This window comes from Arvicola amphibius, chromosome 11, assembly GCF_903992535.2.
Source record: "Arvicola amphibius chromosome 11, mArvAmp1.2, whole genome shotgun sequence".
NCBI lineage: Eukaryota > Metazoa > Chordata > Mammalia > Rodentia > Cricetidae > Arvicola > Arvicola amphibius.
This window is the reverse complement of record NC_052057.2, coordinates 95938936-95958798: the sequence shown is the minus strand read 5'-3', so window position 1 is coordinate 95958798 and position 19863 is coordinate 95938936. Positions and strand designations below refer to the sequence as shown.

Here is a 19863-nt window from a genome sequence, read left to right as displayed (position 1 = left end):
CTCCTTTTTCTTCCAACAGCACCATGATCCCACCTCTCCTCCTCTCCTTTGTAGGGCTTTGCGCCTGTGTTTCCGAGCACAGATCTGCAGCATTTGCTAACTTTCCGGATGTCCTCTACAGTTCCATGCCCTTCTATCTCTCCATGCGGCCGTTTCCTTGCCGTGGGTGGAGATGTGGACTCTGATCCTGGATCACACCTTTATAACTCAGGAATCTGCCAAACCCTAAAGCTTGAGCTCTCAGAGTCCTTTTATCCCGAATCTAACCACGTGGGACACTCCCTGCCTGGCACAGGACACCTCCGTGTTTTTAAAGCCAAGTCTTTGGTCACTGGGATCTGTGTTTCTAAACCTAGACAAACACATTCCTAAATCAGATTTCTGATTAGCCCTGGGTTACAGAAGAGGGACCCACTCACTGGTAGAGCGGGAGAGAAGCCCCCTTCTCCCTAGTCATGGATTGGAAGACAAGACCAAAGCTGTTTTGAGGTCTTAAGGCTGGCCCATCATACTATTATTGCTAGGGCTATCATAAAAATCACCATAAACCCATAAACCAGGTGTCTTATGGCAATTCAATTTTTAAAACTCTCAACGTTCTGTAGGCCTTACATTTGAAGTTGTATTGGCAGGACCAGGCTACCTTGGAGGCTCTGGTAGAGCCTCTTTTGTTCATTCCTGGATTCTGGTGGTGCATACCTTGGGTCCCATTACTTGAGAGGTAGAGGCAGGCAGATCTTTGTGAGTTTGAAGCCAGCAGAGCTACATGGTGAGACCCTGTCTCAAGTAATAATAATAACAATAACAACAATAATAATAAATAACAACATGTTGCAACAACAAAAATTCTTAGTTATATCTGCAAAAACCCCTTCTCCAGGTAAGGTTACACTCGTTGGCTATGGACATGTCTTTATGTGGCCACCGGGTAGCAGAACCAAAATGGATACATTCCAAGAAGTCCTTAGTGTGTCTCCTCATCCTCAGCCTTGCCCTCTTCTACCAATTAGACAGTGTGCCCAACCTGAGTTCATAGTGAGCTCTATTCCATCTCCTTTCCCACCCACAGACTGGTGACATACTCAAACATACCCCCCTCTTCCTCCACCCCCTCCTCCACCTCCAATTCTTCCATTCTCTGTGTGTATGTGTGTGCATGAATACCACATGCATGCAGAAGCCCTAGGAGGCCAGAAGAGGGTATCAGACCCTGAGAACTGAACCCAGGTCTTCTACAAGAGCAGTCAGTGCTTTTAGCCTCTGAGCCGTGTCTGTAGCCCCTCTATTCTTACTGCTTAGGTTCACAGGATCCCCAGGGGATTATCTGTGCTCACCCACATTTGAGCTGTATTAGCATGGGCTGCCCTTCATTTGCTTCTCTTTTGTTTTAATTTTTCTTGAAAAAGAAAAGAAAAGAAAAAAGAAAAAGATTGAAAAAAAAGTTAATTTTTCTTGAGACAGGGTCTCAATATATGGCCCAGGCTATTCTCAGACTTGCAGCAATCCTTCTGCCTCAATCCTTCTGCCTCGGCTTTCTTCATGCTGGGATTGTAGACATAAACCACCAGGCCAGTCTCTCTGCATTCACCTGAGACAGTGTTACTGGCTCTTAACCTGATGACACCAGTTCTCTTGGAACCCAAACCAAAGAAATAGTATGCTCCAAACTCTCCATTTCTCCAAGGTTTCCAGGCTGTTCTCCTCTGGTCTAAGCCCAGCATTTAACATTTTCAGGATTCTTAGAATATCTGAGCTGGGGGAGCTTAGAACCCTGGCAATCCCCTGCTTCTTGGCTTGGGGCCCAGATTCCTAAGAGTCCAAAAGGAAGAAATGGGGTCTAATGTTTCTTACATTTAGTATCCCAATATAAAATGTATTTTATAATTTCAAAATAGTGCATAGCCAATGCAGGAAGAAGGGTCTCAGGGAATTAAAATATCTCCCTACTTCTCACTTAGACCTTATCCTCAGGATGCCACTGCCTGGCACAGGTAGACACTCATTTGTCCAATTATATTCCGTCTCATCCCCCAGAGATAAAAACCACAATTAGGTTTGATTGCTTAGCCTTCCGGCCTTTCATTACCTTTTTATGCAGAGGGAATCACATTACACACACAGCTCTCTGTAGCTTGCCTTTTCTCCTCTCTCGGCGTTATATTTACTATGAGTGTTTTGATGTTTTTAAACAATATCCATAAATCAGGTGTCTTAAGATAATGCTTTTTTAAAATCTCAGTGTTCTGTAGACCTTAAGTAAAATATATATATATATATATAGACATACGTAGATCTCTCTCTCTCTCTCTCTCTCTCTCTCTCTCTCTCTCTCTCTCTCTCTCTCTCTCAGAGAGAGAGAATTTGTTTTGTTTTTTTGAGGCAGAGTTTCTCTGTATAGCCCTGTCTGTCCAGGAACTAGCTCTGTAGACCAGGCTGGCCTTGAACTCACAAAGATCCTCTTGCCTCTGTCTCCCTAGTGCTGGGATTAAAGGTGTGCACCACCACATTTAGCTAAACTTTTTAATATTTTATACATAAATACAAATAAAATATAAATAAAATTTTATAAATATATAACATATTAATAAAATTATAAATTATTATATGTAATATAATATAATATACTTATTTTATTGGATTGGAGAGGTTAAGAACATTGGCTGCTCTTCCAGAAGTCCTGAGTTCTATTCCCAGCCACCACATAGTGGCTCACAATCATCTATAATGAGATCTGGTGCCCTCTTCTGGTGTGCAGGAATATGTGAAAGCAGAACACTGTATACATAATAAATACTTTTTAAAAATTATTTTATTTTTTAAAATTCATTTATTTTTATATTCCAATCCCAGTTCCCCCTCCCTCCTCTCTTCCCACTCCTCCCCCTTATTTTATTATTTTATAGGTATGGGTATTTTGCCTTTGTCTACTGTGGAATAATCCTCTTATACACTGTAAAGATTTGTCACTTGAATTGGTATAAAATGCTAATTGGCCAGCAGCCAGGCAGGAAGTATAGGTGGGGTGACCAAATTAAGGATGATGGGAAGGAAAGAGTGGAGTAAGGAGTTGCCAGTCAGATGCAGAGGGAGCAGATGAATGTACCATGTTAATAAAGGTACCCCCACATGGCAGTGCGTAAATAAAGAATAAGGGTTAACTTAATGTAAGAACTAGTTAGTAATAAGCCTAAGCTATAGGCCACGCATTTATAATTTATAGTAAGCCTCCTTTTGAGTCAATTATTTGGGAAATGGCTGCCAGGTATTTGTGAACTGGTGGGTTGGAGAGAAATGTTCAATTACATATGTCTGTGTACCATATGCATGCCTGATGCCTGAGACAGCCACAAGAGGGTGCCTGATCCCCTGAAACTAGAGGTGTAGATGGTTATGGGCCATCATGTGGGTAGTGGGAATTCAACCTGAGTTCTTTGGAAGAGTAGCCAGCACTCTTAACTAATAAACTATCTCTCCAGCCCCCTCCCCTTGTTTAAAAATATTTATTTTTATTATTTTAAAAATATTTGTCTATCTGTATGAGAGATGCTTGGGGAGTTAAGAGTGCTCCCTGCTTTCTCAGAAGACCAGGATTTGATTCCCAGCACCCACACTGGGTGACCACACTGCCCATGACTCCAGCTCCTGGGACATCTCTTTCTGGACTCAGGGCACTGGCATTCAGATGTACACACACCCCACTCTCACATACACGTACCCTCCCATGTGAACATATAGTTTTTTAAAATAAAAATCTTTAAAAAGAGATTCCTGACATATTGACAAAATGTTCCAGCAAATTTACCTTACGGGGGTATACCCAATTCCTCAAAGTCCTAAGGAAAATTTAGAACATTCTCCTTCTGATAAAAAAAAGCTTTTGTCCTTGATCAGAATGAGGGAGAGAGGAAGTATGGGGGGGGGATTGAGAGGAGTGCAGGGAGGGGAAACTGTGGTTGGAATGTATTTTATGCGAGAAAAATTTAAAAAAAAAAAAAAAAACTCTAGTAAACCCAAACTACCACGTTACCGACTCCTCACCTGAAGCTAGTTTGTGATCAAGTTTCGATCAGTATGAAACGAAAAGAAACAAAACAACAACAAAACCAGGACTGGGATGTCGCTGTAGAGTGCTTGCCTAGTATGCACGAGTGGGTTCCATCTCAGCCCCTCATAAGCCAGGTATGACGCTGCAAAACTAATTTCAGCATTTAGAAGCTGAAGGCAGGCAGCTAAAACCAAGGTCAACCTCAAATTCAGTTCAAGGCCAGTCTACATTATAGGAACCTATCTCAATAAAAAATTAAATGAAGAAACACAGTAACTTAAAACTTGCGCACTTTGGTCCAAAGCTCAAAGGTTCCTAGCTGGTGAAAGCACTGGGAATGACTGGCCAACTGCTTCTCTCTGGCATGGGTTAAAGACGTAGTATGGACGGTACTTATCCCCACATTCCCAATTATGCAGTTAGACAGAGTCCTTGTCAACGTCTGCATTTTGCAGTCTCCTGTCTCCGTGTTCAGACAGCTGTGGCTCCTTCGTGCCTTGCACCGGTGCACAGCGGCCACACCTGGCATTTGCGCGACGTCGCAGCGCACCTAGAGCGCCGCCCTGGCGGATGGGGCAGACATAGCAGAGGGGACCCGCCCCGCGGGCCGCAGCCCGCGCACGCTCTGTGCTCCCGGGCCGCATCTCCGCGGCCCCGCCCCCCGAGCGGTTGGAATTTGAATCTCCGGCGCGACGCTGCGGGAAGCCTGGAACCCTGGCTCAGGCATGGAGAGCCCAGGCTCCACCGCGCACTGCCCGGTGCGACAGCAGCGTGCTCGTTGGGAACGGAAACGTGTCTGCACCGCTCGGGAGCTGCTGGAGACCGAGCGTCGCTACCAGGAACAACTGGGCCTTGTGGCCACGGTGGGGCTCTGCGGGGGTATGGGAGGGTCTCAGACCTTGCTTCGGACTGATATCTGCAGTTTCTGGATGCACCTCGACGTTGGCTTCCTCTTGCTACATACAGTCGAGAACACTGTATTCGTTCCCTTCACAGTACTTCCTGGGGATCCTGAAAGCCAAGGGGACACTACGACCACCAGAGCGCCAGGCCCTGTTTGGGAACTGGGAGCTTATCTATGCCGCCAGCCTGTGAGTGGAAGCATAAGTCGACTAGTCGGAAAGGCCAAGTTCATCTGCCAACTTTTTCACCTGTGGCCTTGGCCCAATGCCTCAACCTGCCTGCGCTCCAGTTGTAAAATGGGATAATAGCATTGCCTCCGAGACAGGGTTGTGGGAGGTATATGTGGGAGAGCTTGAGTAGTTGCTGGCCTGCCTTTTTACTGTCCTTTGCCCACACAGAGAGCTGCTTCCCTACTTGGAAGAAGGGCACTGGGGACCGGGGCTAGAGGGCTTCTGCTCCCACCTGGAGCTCTACACCCAGTTTGCTGCCAATGCAGAGAGTTCTCAGACCATCCTTCAGGTAACTCTCTTCCTCCTTCCCTTCTTAATCTAGAGACCTAAATAGTGTTTTGCATTTCGAACCTCAGGAGTGCACACCGCTTGCTGAAGGCTGAGCGTGTATACACAGAGTGTAATATAAGAAAGTGGTTTCTCTTCCTGATGCAAACTCTCCCTATGGATTCAGGCGCAGCTGAAGAAGAATAAACGTTTTCGGAGGTTCGTGAGGCTTCAGGAAGGCCGCCCTGAATTTAGGGGTCTTCAACTCCAGGACCTGCTCCCTCTGCCTCTGCAGCGGCTCCAGCAGTGAGTGGACCCCTCTAGACTAGAATTATTTCCTCCGGCTGCATACATAGCTCTGCCTACAGCTTTGTAGGGGATGTCATAGGTTCTATCCCAGCTCTGCCCCTCTGAGCCCAGTATCTTCTAAGGCGTTTTTACTGGAGTGAATGTGAACCCTCAGGGGTACCCACGGGCTGCAGCCTGAGACCTGGGGCTGTGGGACTGTGTGCTGATGTACAGGGGTACCCAGGGCCTGTAGTCTCAGACTGGGGCTGTGGGACTGTATCTTGAAGTACAGGGAGACCTAGTGCCTGCAGCTTCAGTCTGGGACCATGGGACTGCATACTGAAGAGAGGGAACCTGCACTAAGGCATAGACAGGCTGTCTGGAAAAGCTCATTGGGGTCTGGGGTTAGCCTAGTCCCAAAGTTCTATTCCAGGGTTCCCAGGTTGTCTGTGGTAGCCTCCTTGGTTTAAGTTCCATCTTCTGACCCAGCCTCCTGAACTACAGTCGGCCACTGATTCTTCAGTGTGGGATGGAAGTGGCCTGCATAGTGTGAGCCCAGATTCTGAGTCCTAGGTTAGAGAGGGCAGCAGAGCAGCCAGGCCTTTTCTGACTTTATAATTAAGGGATGAACATCTGGGAGGTGCTCTTCAGATCATTTGAAACCGGGGCATTTTGCCTGGCTCTACTTCCCTTTTCTTCCAATTGTCCACTTCCAGGTACGAGAATCTCATCGTGGCCTTGGCCGAAAACACAGTCCCCAACAGCCCTGACTACCAACAGCTCACACGTAGGTTCTTGTTCTTCTCCAACTCAGGCAGAGGCTGCCTGTCCTGAAAGCCTTTCTGGTTCTGACCTCCAACAATGCCTGGTATGTTCCCATGTCCTATAACATGTATAGTGTCCCTAAGTGTCCTGCCTCTGCAAGAAGCTAGAATCTGATGCAGGCCCCTCCAGGCTAGCTTGCCTTTTACCACCAGTAGCCACGCAGAGCCTAAGTCCTGTTGCAAACGAGAGAGTGTTGTTCCAGGGGCTGCCCGCCTGGTGAGCAAGACTGCCCAGAGAGTCCATGCCATTGGCCAGAGCCAGAAGAATGACCAGCACCTCCTGCGTGTCCAGGCTCTTCTCAGTGGACGCAAGGCAAAAGGGCTTACCTCAGGTAGACCGTGGACTTTGTCTTTTCTGTCCTCATTGCCCCCTTCCTACTTGCTTCTCTTCCTCTACAAAGCCAGCGTATTATTGGGCTAGCAAGATGGCTGAAAGCACTTGCTGGATGAACTGAGTTAATCCCAGGACCCACGTAAAGGTAGCTGGAAAGAACTGACTCCCCTGAGTTGTCCCCTGACCTCTCTATATACATATGATAATTTAAAAAACAAAAACTTCAAAGCCAGCATATACCTCCCTGCCCCTGCATTTCCTGCCCTTTTGTGTCCCCGTGGATTCTGAAGCTGTACAAGATAACGGCTCTCATTTTCTAGGGCGATGGTTCCTGCGACAGGGCTGGCTTTTAGTGGTGCCTCCCACCGGGGAGCCCCGGCCCCGCATGTTCTTCCTCTTCTCTGATGTGCTCCTCATGACCAAGCCTCGACCCCCATTGCACCTGCTGAAGAGTGGCACCTTTGTCTGCAGGGCCCTGTACCCTATGTCCCAGTGTCAACTTAACAGGGTCTTCGGCCATTCGGGAGGAACTTGTGGTGGTCTGCTCAGTGTAAGTTGTAGATGGGAAATCTGGGCCTCAGATACACGACAGGCACTCAGAGACCAGCGTGTCACTTGTCCTGGGTCCCTTTCCATGAGAGTGAGGGCATGGCTGGGGACAAGCTCTCCTTTTAGTCATCCTCTTATCCCTGAGTGACTGCCGTGGAACCAGTCACCACTTCGGCCTGGCTTGTTCTGAACTAAAGCGGTTTCTCCCTAGTTGTCCTTCCCCCATGAGAAGCTACTGCTCATGTCCACTGACCACGAGGAGCTGTCACGATGGTACCACAGCCTGACCGTGGCCATCAGGTAAGCTGTGCCCTTTCCTGAGCTGGAAAGGAGTGCTTCTCTCATCGCCGGGCTCCCCCATCCCCACGGACGACTGAACAGAGCACGCATTCCAACCTGAACTATTTCTCTCTTCCCACAGAAGTCAGAAGAGCTAGAAGCGTCCAACCTTTCTGCAACATGATGCTGTCATCTACAAATGTGCTATCCTGGGATATACGTGGCAGCTGGGCATGCCTAAGAAGAATCTTAAAATTCCAGAATTCAGGATACTTAGGGATAGGGCAGAGCCAAGAACAAAAGGAAATTGAATTCAACACTGGAACCACAGGATCCTCCGTGGGCTGACACGAGCCATTTAACTAGTTTATCAAAGCCAAGCTGGCAGTGGTGGTGCATGCCTTTAATCCCAGTGCTTGGGAGGCAGAGACAGGCTGATCTGAGTTCTAGGCCAGCATTGTCTACACAGCGAATTCTAGGACGTCCAGGGCTACATAAGAGAAACCCTGTCTTTTTTTTTGTTTGTTTGTTTTTTTTTCGAGACAGGATTTCTCTGCAGCTTTAGAGCCTGTCCTGGAGCTAGCTCTTATAGACCAGGCTGGTCTCGAACTCACAGAGATCCGCCTGCCTCTGCCTCCCAAGTGCTGGGATTAAAGGCAAGCGCCACCACCGCCCGGCCCCCCTGTCTTGTTTTAAAAAAACAAAACAAGAATTAGAAAGCAGGCTTGAACCTAGCTGAGCCCCAGCTGATCCAGCTCTTTTGAGACCATGCCACCGGGAGCCTCACTGTTTATTCAATTTGTAACTTTTTATAGGAGGCCCTTTTTGTTATCGATGGTTTCTTGTTTTATTTTTGAGACAGGGTCTTCCTTTGTGACCCAGGCTGATGTGAACTTGAATTCCTCCTGCCTCAGCCTTTCAAGTGTTGGGTTTACCAGGTGTATGCTGCCACACCTAGCTACTATATAGTTTTTCTTTTCTTGAGACAAGATTTCATGTAGCCCAAGCTGGCCTTGAACTCCAGATCTTCCTGAACTACCTCCTATGTTTTAAAAGTTCTATAATTTATTTCCCCACTGGATCTTAATAAAGTGCTGTTTTGTTGTGTTTTTGGAAAGAACTTTCTGTCTAAACCATGAGAAAAAGGAGTTTAAGCCTTGATGGCTGGCATTCAGTAGCCTCCGGAGTACAGGGAAGGACTGTAGCTCCTTGTCTTCTCTGAATTCTGGAAAGCAGTCTCTTTTCCTAATAAGGGAACCTTTTCTGGGAGGCCCAGCTGGCTTAGGCACCTAGTATTCCTGTGTTGGACCAGCTGGGAGCAGGAAAAACACAGAGGCACACCCAGGGCAAGGTGATTGGGTTTTACTGACCCTTCAGTGGCTGCCCCCACTTCATTGCTGGGTCCTTTGTGACAGTCTTGTGCCATCTTCGCCTCAGTCCCTGCTCCACCTCCCAGGAAGGAGCTAGGTTCCATGAATCTGGGCTCCAGATTGTGGGCCCCTCGCAGGTCTGACTGTTGCTAGCTTCTTGCTGGTCCTTAGGAAAGGGTACGCTGGCCTCTGTGAGGGAAAGATCAGCTGGTTCCAGTTTCACAGGCTTTGTCTCCCAGCCCTCACCTCCCGATCGTTTACCTGGAACTTGCACACCCGCGTCAGGCTTGCGGTCTTGGAGGAGCTGGTGGACGGTCTTGAGCTTCACGCTGAGGAGTTCCCGCTGGGTTCCAACCAGTGTAGTCACCCTGCAGAAATATCCACTCAGGGGCTGCTCAATCTGTCTCTGTGGCTCCCCACTCACCCCGCAGATTCTCACCGCTCAAAAAGGGGGTCCAGCTGGGTCATGAGGTTGTTGAGATGCTGTTCTGTCTGGGCCAGCTGCTGTGTCAACTGCACCAGTTGTTGCTCTGGGAGGAAGGTAGATGGGATGGTTCCTCCCGGAGTCCCCTGACCGACTCCCCCACAAAAACCACCACTACAGCTGCTCAACCCACCTGCCTGCAAGGATTTCTTCTTGTTTTTTTCCTCTTGGAGAATGGCAGCCTCATCCGGGCCCTGCGGTGGAAGCGGGAAAGGGTAACAGTCCTCAACGGCAGTAAAGACAGGGACCAGAGGAAGCTCTGGGCATTCACCCCAGAATCACAATAGTTTCTAGGCCAGCTGCTTCCCAGAACATGAAAGAACACGCCGATATGCCCACATATGGCTACACCGCCAAAGCACTCCTTGGAATGTGAGACTCTACAGCAGGAATCTGAAGACTGGCCGGCCATACTCCTGCTTCCTTGTTTAGCATCCCCCACCCTCTGTGTTGCCTTTGAGATAGGGTCTTGTTAAATTGCCCAGACAGGTTTTAAACTTACAATCCTCCTGCCTCCACCTCTGGAGTAGCTGGGTTAACAAGTAGCTGGACCACTAGGTCCAGCTCCCTCAGTTTCTGCTGGTATCAAGTCCCCAGTCTGTCAAGTTAGTTTTCAATTTACATCACCCCCCCTTCCAGATTTTACTGAATATATAGTGCTCTTAAAGGCAGTGCCCTAAGGTTTTAGGATACAATTCTCTCACTGTCCAGACGGGCAGACCCTTTAATTGCAAAGTAGGTTATTATAACACACCGTGAACCTATCAACTGCAATGCCTACATCTCTTCCAAAGGCCCTGCAGCTTGTCTCCCTGACCGCTTAGCTCCATTCATAAGACAGGACTAGCATTTATTAATCCTCATTCCAGCCTGTCTAGTCTGCCTGGCTCGCCATCTCAGCTAGTTTTCTGTCACTAATTAGTTCAGTCTCTATTTCCTAATACAAGTAATTGATCAGAACCGAAGATACAGCCCTAGGTAGTAATAATAGTGGTAACTCTATTTCAGCCCCGTCAGTATGTACTGTTAGTTCACATTTCAGGCCTTCCTTTCCAAGAACATGAAAGGCTTGGTGTCTGGCACACTAACACCCTCTTGGGCCAAAGTTGGAGCCTCTGCAGTAACTGCATTGTTTCGCATATAGACACTATGGTTGGGTTAAAAATCTCACTTCCAGCCGGGCGGTGGTAGCGCACGCCTTTAATCCCAGCACTCGGGAGGCAGAAGCAGACGGATCTCTGTGAGTTCGAGGCCAGCCTGGTCTACAAGCGCTAGCTCCAGGACAGGCTCCAAAGCCACAGAGAAACCCTGTCTCGAAAAACCAAAAACAAAAAACAAAAACAAAACCTCACTTTCAACAGACACTAGGTGAATGATCTCGAGTTAAAAAAAATCGCTCTTCACTGGACTGTGGGAGGATTAAACGTAACGGTCATTAGCTATCATCTCCCAGGCACCTTACACCCATTACTTCTCTAGCTCCTCGAACCCCCAAGATGTTCATTTCACTGGCGGCCGGGAAGCGGGGTCTTGTTCTTGGCACCATGGCGCCCCCAGGAGATTGAGGCCCAGGACTCCCCCCAACCCACGGCCAAACCGCACCTGCAAACACTTGTACAGCACAAAAGCCACGACGGCAGCAGTGTACAGCGCCCCCAAAGGCAGCGCTCCGGCCCGGGCCCGCTCGCGCTGGTCCTTGGGTGGCGGCCGCCGTCGGGGTTCGGTGGCACCGGGACCGACTTGGGAGCGGTGTTCTGTGGATTAAAGACACCCGTCAGGGGACAGGACGCTTCTCCCAGGCAGTCCAAACCTCCCTCCAGCAGCCCTCGCTGGTACCTGGGTGTGCCCCCAGATCGGGGCTGGGGCGCTCTCCCAGGACCCCAAACAGCGCAGACACAAGCAGCAGCCCCAGCACACTCGACACGGGGTCCGCGCCCGCCATCCCTGGCTCACCGCGGAGGTGCACCAGAACCCCCACGTCCCAGCGTTGGCGTCCCGCCGTAGTGCGCACGCGCACGCGACCGCAGCTCCCGCTGTAGGGCGCCTCGGGTGGTCACGCCCATTGCACAGGGCGGGTCAAGTAATATTTGCATAACACCACGCCCAGCTGACTTTCCTATATTAGTTAATTTCCTATCTATTTATATATTCCTTAAGCAAGAATGGCTCCAGGATCTATAAGTATAAAGTATCGTGCGTAAAACAGTGGCTCGCTGTATTTAGAACTGAACGGACCAATTTCCTCACCATAAGCGTAAAGCTAGAACTGTTTTAGAGCTATAAAATGGCCGCGTTGCTGCACATCGAGCAGCTCGCTCTGAAGGCCTGTTTCCTAGGCTACACACGAGGGACCAGTTCCTTATCCTTTCGCCTAGGGGAAAGTCCCCGGACCACAGGCAGAGAGTGCCGCGTGCGCACGCGCGCAGACTACCCCCGCGAGTCACAGCTAGCCCGCCAAGAAGCGATCCTTCGGGTGAGCCGAGCGGCGTGCGGCGGGACGTCATCCGTCAGCTCTCCTAGTGACGCAGGCAGTGCGCCTCGGCGCACCAACCGAACGGGGCTCATTCTCAGCGCGGCTGCTTCTTTTCTTGTGTGTAGAAATTACAGATGTGGTGTAGACCGGTAATCTTCGTGGAACTCAAAGTCAACTCCACCCTCAAGACATGAGACACATTTGCCAATAGAAGAAAGGAAAAAAATATCTTAACTTCTAATTTATTCTTTCTTTATTATGCTGCTAGTGCCAAGAGAGCATATCGCCGTATCTCTTTTCCTGTTTTACTGTACGATCCTAGCAAAAACACTAGCGGGTACTTGAGGAACGGAATGGAATGGAATGAATGAATGTTCACAACAACCCAAAAGGTAAATATAACTAGGTTCTTCTGGGTCTCTTGTAGCCTAGGCTGGCTTTAAACTCTCTATGTAGCTGGTGCTGGCCTAGAACTTCTGATCCTCCTGCTTCCACTTCCCGAAAGCGGGGTTTCTAGTCATGCAGTACCCACACAAGGTTAATAATTAGAAATGCCAGGCCGGGCGGTGGTGGCGCACGCCTTTAATCCCAGCACTCGGGAGGCAGAGGCAGAGGCAGGCGGATCTCTGTGAGTTCGAGACCAGCCTGGTCTACAAGAGCTAGTTCCAGGACAGGCTCCAAAGCCACAGAGAAACCCTGTCTCGAAAAACCAAAAAAATAAAAAAAAAATTAAATAATTAGAAATGCCAGACGTGGTACCACACTCCTTTAATCCCAGCACTGGGTGGCAAAAGCAGGCAGATCTCTATGAGTTCAAGGCCCAGACTGGTCTACATAGAGGGAGACCCTGACTTGAAAACAACCAAGAAACTAGGACATGGTGTTACACCCTCCGTCCTATCTTTGTGTGAGACAGTCTCAGTAGCCCATGCTGGCCTAAAGTCCAAGATCCTCTTCCTCTTACTGTAGTCTATGGAGTGTTGGGTTACAAGGTACGCAGACAGCATGCCCAACTTTCCCTGTTAACGTTTAACTGGGCAACACTGGGCCATCTTCTCAACTAGATCATTAGCTCGCTAAGGGAAGACACATGCTCCATTTGCTTCTCTGTCTTCAGGACTTGTCAATCACCAGGCAAGAGGTACACATGTATTAAATAAATGAATAAAATGTGGGGACCGATGCTTGTTTTTCCAGAAAGAGAAACAGAAGAGCAGGGCAACGGGAGCTGTCAACGTCTGATTGCCCCAAGATAGCTGGGATGGGAAGGTGGGGTAATTCAAATCTGGAGTGATGGCGGTTGGCACAGTGCCATGTAAATAAGTCCGGGCTCATTCTATGGTTTACATCACTCTCAACTGAGGGCTGCCTTTTTGTCTGTTTTTCGATTTTTTGAGTCATGTAGTCCAGGCTGGCCTCAGAACTCACTGTGTATAAAGCCAAGGATGGCTTTGAACTTCTGGACCGCCTGCTTTTCCAACCTGTGCACTGGGACTATAAGTGTGTGCCAGCAAACCTGGTCTTCAGAATAAGGTTTCATTACTTTAGGTGGTACTGGGGGTCTAGCCAATGTCCTCACACATGGTAGGCAAGTATTCTGCCACTTAGCTGAAACCCTAGCTGCTGTCTTTGTTTTAGTTTGAGACAGGGTCTCAATCTATAGCCCAGGCTAGATTCAAACTCGAAATCCTTCTGCCCTAGCCTTCTGAACATGTGTCAAGTTAGATAGCCCAGAGACCTGGCTCAGACTGCTGCCTCAGAGAACTCTTGCCCACTATTGCCGGATCTTCCAACTCTGTTTTTTTTCCTCCAAAGAATCAGTCAATCAGGATTTTAAAGAACTGTCAGGGGCCGGGCGGTGGTGGTGCATGCCTTTAATCCCAGCATTTGGGAGGCAGAGGCAGGCGGATCCCTGAGTTCAAGGCCAGCCTGGTCTAAAAGAGCTAATTCCAGGACAGGCTCTAGAAACTAAAGGGAAACCCTGTCTCGAAAAACCAAAAAAAAAAAAAAAAAAAAAGAACTGTCAGGCCACAGGCCACAGTGCACACGCCTTTGATCTCAGCACTCATGAGGCAGAGCGAGGAGGATCTCTGTGAGTTTAAGGCCAAGCTGGTCTATATATTGAGTTCCAGTACAACCAGAGCCACACAAGGAGACTCTCAAAAATATTTTAAAACTCTTATTTATTTCCAGGCAGTAGTGGCACACGCCTTTAATTCCAGCACTAGGGAGGCAGGCAGACAGATCTCTATGAATCAGAGGCCAGCCTGGTCTACAGGCTCAAGTTTCAGGACAATCAAAGTTACAGAGAAACCCTGTCTCAAACACAAAGAGCAGGACTCCCAGGGATATCAAGTGAATACAGCATAAGATACAAGACCAGCACAAACCCTCATATCAAGACTGGTGGACGGGCTGGAGAGATGGCTCAGTGGTTAAGCAAAGGTCCTGAGTTCAATTCCCAGCAACACATCTGTAATGAGGTCCGGTGCCCTCTTCTGGCCTTCAGGCATACACGCAGACAGAATATTGTATACATAATAAATAAATAAATATTTTTAAAAGAACTTAAAATTTTTATTCATGTATGATATGGGTACATACATATCTGTCTGTGTACCACTTGCATGCCTGGTACCCACAGTGGCTAGAAGTGGGCATCAGAGTCCCTGGAACTGGATTTAGAGATGGTTGTGAGCTACCCTATGGGTGCTAGGTATCAGACTCTGAACCTCTAGAAGAGCAATGAGCAATCTTCGTGGCTGAGCCACTGGAACCTTTTGTTTCCACATATATGCCTGTGTGAGACATTTGTGTTTGATGCCCTTGGTGGTCAGAAGAGAACATTGGATCTTCTGGAACTGGAGTAACAGATGGTTGTGAGCCTCCATATGGATGTCAACCTGGGTTCTTTGCACGAGCAGCAAGTGCTCTTAACCTCTGAGTCAGACACTCCAGTCCCTACTTTGTTTGTTTTAAATTTTGGGCTAGGGTTTGGGGTTGATGGCTGAACCCAAAGTTGAGCGCACTTAGGACGAATTCTACCAATGAACTGTGTACCCTTAGTTCCTTGCTATTTGTTTTATGTATGTATGTATGTATGTATATATGTGTGTGTATATATATGTATGTATGCAAGGTCTCATAGCCCTGCCTGGCCTGGAACCCTCTAGTGTAGATAGGCTGGCCTTGAACTCACAGCTCTCTGCCTGCCTCTGTCTTTTGAATGCTGGTTTTAAAGGCATGTGCCATCCATCATGCCCAGTAGTCAAAGAGTAAAAATATTTAGTTATCTGTGGAATTGGAGACACTGAGCCTAAAAGAAACCTGAACAATTTAAAATGCCAGGAACCTTGCATGACTAGATGTTCTCTGAATCAGCTTCTATGGAGAGTCAGTGTTTTGGTTTATTTATTTGTTTATAGCACTCTCTATATAGTCCAGCTGGCCCCTTAGTCAGTGTTCCCGGAATTATGGGCATGGGCCCCCACACCTGTTTTTAAGAAGTGAAGCAACAGCTGGGTTGGCTGAGTTAGCCCTCAACAGGCAGAGCAGCCGTTCAAAGCCAGTCTCCACTGAACAAATAAGACTGTGCCCCACCCTATGCTAATCTGGAGCATACACACCATAGGACCTCATTGCTGTTCATAACAATTTAGAACTAAGATCTATAAAACATTTTTAAAAATTGCGTGTGTGCATCCACACGTCCCTGTGGAGCCTGGAAACCAACTTCCTGTGTCCGGCTCCAGTATTCTCCACTCTTTTCTTTTTTTCTATTTTATTTTTTAGTTTTTTGAGGGTTTCTCTTTGTAGCCCTGGCTGTCCTGAAACTCACTTTGTGTATCAGGCTGGCCTTAGACTCACAAAGGTCTGCCTGCCTCCACCTCCCAAGGGATTAAAGGCGTGCACCATCACAGCTGGGCTCCACTCTATTCTTTGACAGGGTCTCTCACAGTACAGGGAGCTCACTGATTCAGCTAGACAGGCCAGCGAGCTCTAGTGATCAACCTGCCTCCCTGGCACCAGGTTAAGCTGAGGTTACAGACGTGTGCACTAAGCCTGGCTTTTGTGTGGGTGTTGGAGATCCAAACTCAGGTCCTCACAGTTACTAGGCAAGGACTCCACCCATTGACCTGTCTCCCAGCCAATCCTTGTGAAGGATGTCTTCCCTGCCTAGACAGGGTTTCACTACGTAGCCCTGGAACTTGCTGCGGCTCTCTCTAGCGCAAGTGAATAACTTTAAAGACAGGCCTAATTTGCCTGAATTAGCCTGGAACAGAGATTCCCTTAATGCAATTAATAGAGTGTCAGGTTCTTACGGACAGTGGGATGAGTTAGGCTGTGAGGAAGGAATCCTCCTCTATCTTCCTATTCCCGAGTATAATGCAAGTAATAGCAATAATATACAGATATCTTCTCAGCTGGGCATGGTGGTACATGCCTGTAATTTCAGAACTAGGTAGGGAGGTAGCTGAAGAAAGCGCAGGAGTTCGAGTTCATATTGAGTTTGAGGCCAGCCTGGACTACATAAATAAATACATCTATTTCTTGGAGTAGAACCGTGAAGTCTGAGCATGCTCACCGAGGCAGACATCTCCTTCATGGCAACGTGAGCCAGAGAGAAAAGATGGACATCCCATTATAAGGGCTCCTGTCCTTGCTAGTCGCATAACAGGCCACCTGTACTCTTCGGAGTCTTTGGGGACTCACCTGTCATGGCACAGGACACTCAGACCTGTGACTACTCTGTGAAAAGGGGGACTCAGGGCCGTTGGGGATGTCAGAGAGTTGAGAGCTCAGGGTGTTGCAGGTGCAGGCACAGGGCGGGGTCTTTGTTCTTTTGCTGATCCCTCCTCTCTGCCTTCCTCTCCGGAAACCAGCAACTTTGCCACCGTCAGTATTGGCGATGCTGAGCTGTGGGGGCCAGGTTTAAGAAGACAGTGGGGTTGCGGAGGGCTGTGACAGCTCTCAGGCCATGAGTAGGGCAGACTCGTGACTCAGGACAGCGTGAAGCCGACTCTAACACCGACCGGCGGCAGACATGAGTAGCGGTAGCAACTGCACAGGCCACCTACTAGCATTGGGTGAGCTGGGCGGGGCAGGGGCTCCTGGGGGAGGGGTTATGTGGCTCTGTGTCCTATCTGATGCTGGTTGGGGAAGGGGTTTGTGCACGGCAGTAACAGTCCCCTCCATTCACATCCACAGGGATCCCCTCCATGACGTTTGCGTGGGGACTGTGGGCCCTCTTAGGGGTTGTGACAGTGTTGCTTCTCATTTCGCTGGCTGTACTCTTGTCCCAGTGGACCAGCCGTCGGAGCAGGAGCCAGGAGGGGCAGGGACAGTGAGTAAAGGATAACTGGGATGGGTTAATGGAGTACTCCCTCTTAACTAAAAAGTCTCCAAACTCTGTGCCACAGCTCCGGAGGGTCCGTGGAAGAAATTCCCCTGTATGGGAACCTGCACTATTTACAGACAGGTAGGTACTGCGGACGGACGGGAGGAACAGAACACAGGGCCTGCTCTTAGTAGGTGGGATGCAGATGTAGAGATGCCAGGGGCTAACAGGAGCTGACCAGATTCCTGTTCCCTTGTGCCAGGACGGCTGTCTGAAGAGCCAAGGCCAGAAGGGCAGGACCCATCTTCTGGAGGCCCTGCCAGGGTGAGTCAGCTGGCCGAAGAAAAGGGGAGGGAAGGAAATGGGGATCGTTCCCGAGGGTCCAGAGAACGTCTAACATCCTCGCATCTCCAGGCTACAGAGGAGGCGACGTGCTACACTAGCCTGCAGCTGCGACCTGCACAAGGTCGGATCCCCAGCTCTGGGACCCCCATAAAGTACTGTGAGGTGGTGCTGGACTCTGAGCCAAAGCCCCAGGCCCCGGGCCCTGAGCCGGAACTCTATGCCTCAGTGTGCGCCCAGACACGCAGAGCCCGGGCTTCCTTCCCAGATCAGGCCTATGCCAACAGTCAGCCTGCACCCAGCTGAGGAGGACCTGCAACTGTGGGCAACCATGGCTCGCTACTGGATCAGGGACTCCCGCCACCTTGGCTAGTGCATGCCTCCTTCCCGACTACCCCCAGGAGGTTGTGACAGTTGATGTTACTTAGTGCCCTTGCAAGGCACGCATCTCAGAGTATGAAGGTTCCTGACTGCCTGAGGATGGAGTTGCAAGACCCCACCCCCTTCCACTTATCTTTTCTATGTGTTCCTGTAAGCCCCCAAACTCCCTGCTTCACACTTTTTCCTCCTTCCGGGGTTTAGCCGGGTTCCCTATCTCCCCTTCTCAGCTTATCAGATACCTCATTGTCTTCTCAGACACAGGAAGTGGGCAGGGAGGAGGTGGTAAGAGCCAGAGAGGATGTGGGTGGGTACCATGTATGGGAGCCCACACTGAAAGGCTTCTGGAGCCTCGGTCTTGATAACTGGCCTGAAAACCCTGGACAGAGCATGGTCTCCATGCTGCTGTCTCTGGCATCCCCTGGTTTTCAATAAAGCATCTCAAAAACGTTTTGCATTTTAACCAGAGGCTGCCGGTCTGTAACAGACCCCCCAAGGGTGGGGGTGGGAGCTTTGACCTTGTGTAGAGGATTTCTGGGGTTGCCTAGCTGGGAAACGACTGGAGAGGTCGTTGCCGAGGCTAAAGGATCGGAGCCCAGTTGCTCGGGTGCTATTCCTGATTCTAGAACAGTCACAAGATTTCTGTTCAGAGCCATCCCATTGCTACTGGGGTCTGAAACCTCACCAGTCCCGAAGTACTCTCTCCATGGCTTCAGTAACTGTGTCCCCCTGCCTGCTGGCCTAGTGCCTTCATCAGTTTCCACACCCATTCTTCCCTGTCCCCACTGAGTGCTACCTAGCTCCCTATCAGTGGCATCCCTTGCCCTGTCTTTATTCTGCCTGACGAACACCTCTATTTGCTTCCTCGTCACTCTACCATTATGGGAATGATCTACTCCACCTTCTCTGTTGTCACCTATAGTCCTGGCAACAATTTTTTTGCTCCTCACTCTTTGTATTTAAAACCCCTATCCAATATGCCTGCCTGTCTACCCATCACCTGCTTTATTCTTTTTTTTTTTTTTAAGGAGGGAAGATAGACCCTCTTTTAAAAAAATATTTATTTATTTATTTATTATGTATACAATATTCTGTCTGTGTGTATGCCTTCAGGCCAGAAGAGGGCACCAGACCCCATTACAGATGGTTGTGAGCCACCATGTGGTTGCTGGGAATTGAACTCAGGACCTTTGGAAGAGCAGGCAATGCTCTTAACCTCTGAGCCATCTCTCCAGCCCCACCTGCTTTATTCTTAACCTGCACCTCCTGCACTATATACCATGCAGTGGTAACAGGCAGATTGGCAACCAGGTTAGAACTGTGGGCTTGGGAGCCATACTGCCTGAGTTCAAATCCTACAGCTTCCATTGGCTACCTGTGTTCCTAAGTGGTGTGGAAGGTCCTTCTGTCTGTGTGTTGCTTTTATTGGTTAATGAATAAAGAACTGCTTTGTGCCTATGGCAGGGAAGAGCAGAACTAAGCAGGGAAAGTTAGGCTGTATCCTGGGAGAGAAAAGGGCTGAGTCAGAGAGATGCCATGGAGCCGCCACCAGTCAGGCATCCGAAACTTTGCCGGTAAGCCACTGCCATGTGGCGATACACAGATGAATAGAAATGGGTTAAATTAAAATGTAAGAGCTAGCCGATAAGAAGTTAGCGGCCAAGCAGTGATTTAATTAGTATGGCTTCTGTGTGATTATTTCAGGGCTGAGGAGTTGGGAACCAACAAGCGGCTCTCTCCTCCAACAGATTTGCGCCCA

At 49.0% G+C, this 19863-nt stretch overlaps 3 protein-coding genes across 3 annotated transcripts; 2 read left to right on the top strand and 1 right to left on the bottom strand.

Annotated features, from left to right (window-relative positions):
• The first annotated feature begins 4650 nt into the window (after positions 1-4650).
• On the top strand, positions 4651-8214 carry Arhgef39 (Rho guanine nucleotide exchange factor 39). Its single transcript, XM_038347953.1, has 9 exons — positions 4651-4908; positions 5042-5136; positions 5347-5467; positions 5633-5751; positions 6450-6520; positions 6761-6889; positions 7212-7441; positions 7652-7740; positions 7862-8214. The coding sequence occupies exons 1-9, from the start codon at positions 4771-4773 to the stop codon at positions 7875-7877; spliced, it is 1008 nt and encodes a 335-aa protein (XP_038203881.1). The 5' UTR covers positions 4651-4770; the 3' UTR covers positions 7878-8214.
• Positions 8215-9066: 852 nt separating this feature from the next.
• Ccdc107 (coiled-coil domain containing 107) lies at positions 9067-11603 on the bottom strand. Its single transcript, XM_038347911.2, has 6 exons — positions 11410-11603; positions 11176-11327; positions 9707-9767; positions 9529-9619; positions 9351-9457; positions 9067-9278 (listed from the first exon to the last, which is right to left on the bottom strand). Exons 1-6 carry the CDS (start codon positions 11513-11515, stop codon positions 9082-9084), a joined length of 714 nt encoding a protein of 237 aa, XP_038203839.1. The 5' UTR covers positions 11516-11603; the 3' UTR covers positions 9067-9081.
• Positions 11604-12388: 785 nt separating this feature from the next.
• On the top strand, positions 12389-18514 carry Sit1 (signaling threshold regulating transmembrane adaptor 1). The gene is made up of 6 exons (XM_038348098.1): positions 12389-12438; positions 16930-17133; positions 17255-17390; positions 17467-17525; positions 17647-17708; positions 17799-18514. Exons 2-6 carry the CDS (start codon positions 17091-17093, stop codon positions 18030-18032), a joined length of 534 nt encoding a protein of 177 aa, XP_038204026.1. The 5' UTR covers positions 12389-12438; positions 16930-17090; the 3' UTR covers positions 18033-18514.
• The last annotated feature ends 1349 nt before the right edge of the window (positions 18515-19863 follow it).

What these genes read in the sequence shown, in the direction of transcription:
- Arhgef39 (XM_038347953.1), top strand. Translation starts at nt 4,771, where the DNA reads ATGGAGAGCCCAGGCTCCACCGCGCACTGCCCGGTGCGACAGCAGCGT. An exon ending in AACTGGGCCTTGTGGCCACG is followed by an intron (nt 4,909 to 5,041) that starts GTGGGGCTCTGC and finishes TTCCCTTCACAG; the next exon opens with TACTTCCTGGGGATCCTGAA. An exon ending in CCTCTGCAGCGGCTCCAGCA is followed by an intron (nt 5,752 to 6,449) that starts GTGAGTGGACCC and finishes GTCCACTTCCAG; the next exon opens with GTACGAGAATCTCATCGTGG.
- Ccdc107 (XM_038347911.2), bottom strand. Translation starts at nt 11,515, where the DNA reads ATGGCGGGCGCGGACCCCGTGTCGAGTGTGCTGGGGCTGCTGCTTGTG. An exon ending in GAAGAAATCCTTGCAGGCAG is followed by an intron (nt 9,620 to 9,706) that starts GTGGGTTGAGCA and finishes CCTTCCTCCCAG; the next exon opens with AGCAACAACTGGTGCAGTTG. An exon ending in CTGGACCCCCTTTTTGAGCG is followed by an intron (nt 9,458 to 9,528) that starts GTGAGAATCTGC and finishes ATATTTCTGCAG; the next exon opens with GGTGACTACACTGGTTGGAA.
- Sit1 (XM_038348098.1), top strand. Translation starts at nt 17,091, where the DNA reads ATGAGTAGCGGTAGCAACTGCACAGGCCACCTACTAGCATTGG. An exon ending in AGGCCACCTACTAGCATTGG is followed by an intron (nt 17,134 to 17,254) that starts GTGAGCTGGGCG and finishes TCACATCCACAG; the next exon opens with GGATCCCCTCCATGACGTTT. An exon ending in CTTCTGGAGGCCCTGCCAGG is followed by an intron (nt 17,709 to 17,798) that starts GTGAGTCAGCTG and finishes TCGCATCTCCAG; the next exon opens with GCTACAGAGGAGGCGACGTG.